General features: G+C 34.7%; 1 protein-coding gene across 1 annotated transcript in view; it reads right to left on the bottom strand.

The window, feature by feature from the left end:
* The window catches only part of LOC104995910 (DNA polymerase alpha catalytic subunit-like), a 9,941-nt gene extending 6,601 nt beyond the window's left edge, over window positions 1–3,340 (bottom strand). Inside the window, exons 1-4 of the mRNA XM_010849973.1 lie at window positions 3,186–3,340; window positions 2,576–2,695; window positions 1,431–1,530; window positions 53–177 (exon numbers count right to left, since the gene is read on the bottom strand). Of these exons, the coding sequence (XP_010848275.1) occupies window positions 53–177; window positions 1,431–1,530; window positions 2,576–2,695; window positions 3,186–3,248 (408 nt within the window). The 5' untranslated portion in view covers window positions 3,249–3,340. The remainder of the gene's footprint in view (window positions 1–52; window positions 178–1,430; window positions 1,531–2,575; window positions 2,696–3,185) is intronic.
* Window positions 3,341–3,771: the final 431 nt, after the last annotated feature.

Below are 3,771 nucleotides of genomic sequence, written 5' to 3'. Positions count from 1 at the left end.
TTTAAGCACTATTTTTAATCTCAATTTCAAGGGTTCCCAGTTGAATACAAACCTCTACAACTTTCTGTGCCTCTGAAGCAACTCTTTGCACTGTTGTAAAACAAATGTTGAATTCCTGAATGATGGAAGGATACAAACTGTTGAAGTCCAGAAGCAAAATGAACTTATCATAAAAACCTGCAAGGAAAAAAGGCCCATGTTACAAAAAGTCTTTGGCATAACACAGTATTAGAAGTACTGTACTATGACTCCTTATACTATCCAGAGCTGTGAGGCAGACAAAGGGAAAAAAGGAGTTGACTATCACCCTGTAAATATATATCAGAGTGAAAAATCAGGTAACCAAAGACAAAGAAAGAAGAGATCCTGTCTGGCATGGAAACCTCAGCAGTCCCCCCAAAATACTTTATTATTATGGGCAAACACTCCCCCTCATATCAATCACTTTATTTTTTTTTCATTTACTAGATCCTATCAATTACTTTACACAGGTGCCATGTACATTTCCAAAAAAAAAAAAAAAAATTCTGCTAAATTCTCCTTCAAGAACGCATTCCTTTCCACCTATCCTCCCCGCCTACTCCTCAAATATTTAGTGATCTCTACCAACGAGTGGTTATACATTTTTTTTTTTTAACAATCACACCTTCAAAGAATAAAACAGGTAGCCTATTTACCTGTTTACAAACTGCTAAGATCAGACAAGATATATACATAAATGTCAGTAGTGGAACGATCCACCCTTTTTACTAGCAAAGGGTGAACAGAAAGCTACTGTATTTCTTTAGGACATTTACAAAGAGTTATCTTCACCTTCAGAAGAAACTGAATAGAAGTAAATGTCCACAGTTAAGACAATAACAACAACAGCAAGCATATACCGATAGCTTACTGTGTGTCTGGTACTATTATTCCTTAAATCCCAGTGTGGTATTTTTCTTATTGTCGGACCACGGATGGAAACCGTGTCCCCTGCCTTGGAGGGCAGATTCTCAACCACTGGACCGCCAGGGAAGTCCTGACAAATAGCTATATATTGGACCGGAGGTTGGCAAAGATCAAATTCAGCCTATCTCTTTTTGTACCACTCATGAGCTAAGAGGAGTTTTTACATCTTTAAATGGTTGGGAAAAAAATGTACAAAGACTATTTCAATGATATGTGAAAATGACACAAAATTTAAATTTCAATGTCCATAAATAAAACTTTCTTGGAATACAGCAAAAAAAAAAAAAAGAATTCACATTAATCCCATGTTAAAAGACTGGCAAACAAGATTTTCACATGAACGTAAGAAAATAAATAAGGTCATTATGAAACCTATTCGCTAACATACAAAACACAACTCAGGTCTTTTAGTTTCTCAAGCTGACTCTGCATTAAGAAGTCCCTTCACATCAGGGACAAAGCCATCTGCTGCCCAGCCTTACCAACTTTGGGGTCCAAGACCAAGCCTCCAGAATAAGCTGCTTTCTTACGTCCTTTTTTGTGTTTATTGGTGTCTCCATCAATGTCTTCATCTTCATCTCCCTAATATCAAATGGAAGATAACTTCACCAGCCAGCAACTCATGAACCAATTTAGAAGGTTTATGACTTCCCCCTTTCTAACTGCAGTACACAGTTCTAACAGATATTTTACTTTCAGTTAATGGTCCTCTGGGGAAAGACAGTTACTTTAACATGTTCATGAATCCAAATGAATGCCAAGCATGGTACTTACCAAAACAAACACTGTATCTAAGTTGATAAATATGCAAATTCCACTTTAAAATATTTCTGAATAATAGGACTTCACATTTTTAAATCAATGGATACTAAAAATTCAACTACTCATGTCACGTAAAATTTGAGATTCTAAGAGTTCTCTTATATTCATTACTCTAATATTCATGATATAAAAATACAAAATATTTTATTTAGATATTACCATTATTCTCATTATTAATATGGACACCTTAAAATAAGTATGTCCATATGCTAAAAATTCTTTTCCAAGTAGTTTAATTAGCAAACATTTAATACTCAGTAGAAGTCAAACTCCTCTAAGTTAATACTTCACTAATTTTAATAATGTACGTAAAACAAGCACAACAAAAGAACCTGAGTCATTTTAACATTAAACTCCCATTCTAAATTGATTACTATCCGTGCTGATATAACAGTAGCTAAGCTAAGTTTTATTTCTGGTGTGATGGAGGCTACTTCAGAAACCTGACTGTGGTGACCTTAATCCTACTACAATATAAAAATGCAACCACACAACATAAAAATTAAGGCTAAGGGGTTCAAAGAAATAAAAGGTTTGACTGGTAGTACTAACCCAGCAAAACAATTTCCATCTATGGTCACTCATCAGAGGCCTAATGCCTCCCTCAAAGAATTTCATATTTCACAAATAATTTTTATCTGTATAGAGAAAAGTAGAGAAGGAAATGACCATACCAAAACAATGGAGCAAACAGGATAGTTTCCACTTATCTGGGAAGTAGATGTTATCACAGCCCAAAGAAACAATCTTGTTAATAAAAAGGGGGGATATAAAAAAGCAAAATACTATATAATTTTGGACCCACCAGTTTCTGCTGAGGCTTTCTGAAAGTCTGCTTGTCAGGCACAATATAGTTGTTTTCATAAAATGCATGAAGTAGTAAGAACTCATTACGCTCGGATCGTCCACCCATCAGTGTCCTAGACTATTAAAAGAGAATTTAAAAAAAAAAAAAAGCTCAAGACCACAACAAACAAAAGCAAATCAAATCGATAAATTTAATCATAGCACCTCCTTCAAATTCACTCATCATATCAAGGGCTGCTTTTAAAAAAGGGGGGGTATTAATTATTTTCAGCAGCTTCTTTAAGCACTACAGTTAAAAGGAGACAAAGAGAGCTTAAAATATCCACAACTCGGCTATTTCTTTACTCTCAAATGGACCATTCCACAAATCAGACACATCCAGATGTCAGAGACAATCCTTATGTTCACCCAAATTTCAACATACTGCACCTGGCTTTCCTCCCCTTCTCCCAAGCAGTTCTTCACTTTACAAAAGAAGCCCAGCTTTCAAAATACAAGTTACTCATTTTATAAGCATGCATTTAGACTCATTATCATATAACAACTACCCCAAGAAAACACTGGATCCAACAGGAAATGCTTTTTCCCCCTTTCTAAGTTAAATTTACCATAATGTTCCCAGCGATGTTAGTGATCTGCAATGCTAATGGAAGAACATTTAGCTCACACATGATCTGCAAAATGAACCTGGCATCTTTCCAGGTGTGCTCCAACAGGTACAACAGATGAGAAGAGTCACTGTACAGAAAAGTAAGAATGAAACAGAATCAAGTAATTAAAAGAAACAATGATTACAATTAGAATTTCATAAAGCATTTTACTAAAAATTTTTGGTTATGTAGCTTCAGAGCAATGGCACCTCACACTGCAAACAATTTAAAATAAGGTCAGTATGAAATTAGGAATTCATTCATACCATTGATCCCAATGCCTTTCTCTACAACAAACAAACACAAAAATCACACTAAGATAAAGTTATATGTTAACTACAATCTAAAAACACCCTAAATCCTTTCATTTATTTCATCCACTAAATATGTATTACATACCCACTCTATGCCAGACATTGTTCTAAATTCTGGCAGTGAAAAAAGAGACAAGAATTCCTGTCCTTATGGGGGAGATAGAATACAACTTAAATTTTTAATATGTGGTATGTTAAATAAGGCTAAGTGTTAAGAAGAAAAGTTAAGA

The sequence above is a fragment of the Bison bison genome, unplaced genomic scaffold, assembly GCF_000754665.1.
Source record: "Bison bison bison isolate TAMUID 2011002044 unplaced genomic scaffold, Bison_UMD1.0 scf7180017851080, whole genome shotgun sequence".
In the NCBI taxonomy this organism is placed as follows: domain Eukaryota; kingdom Metazoa; phylum Chordata; class Mammalia; order Artiodactyla; family Bovidae; genus Bison; species Bison bison.
This window is presented reverse-complemented; position numbering and strand designations above follow the sequence as displayed.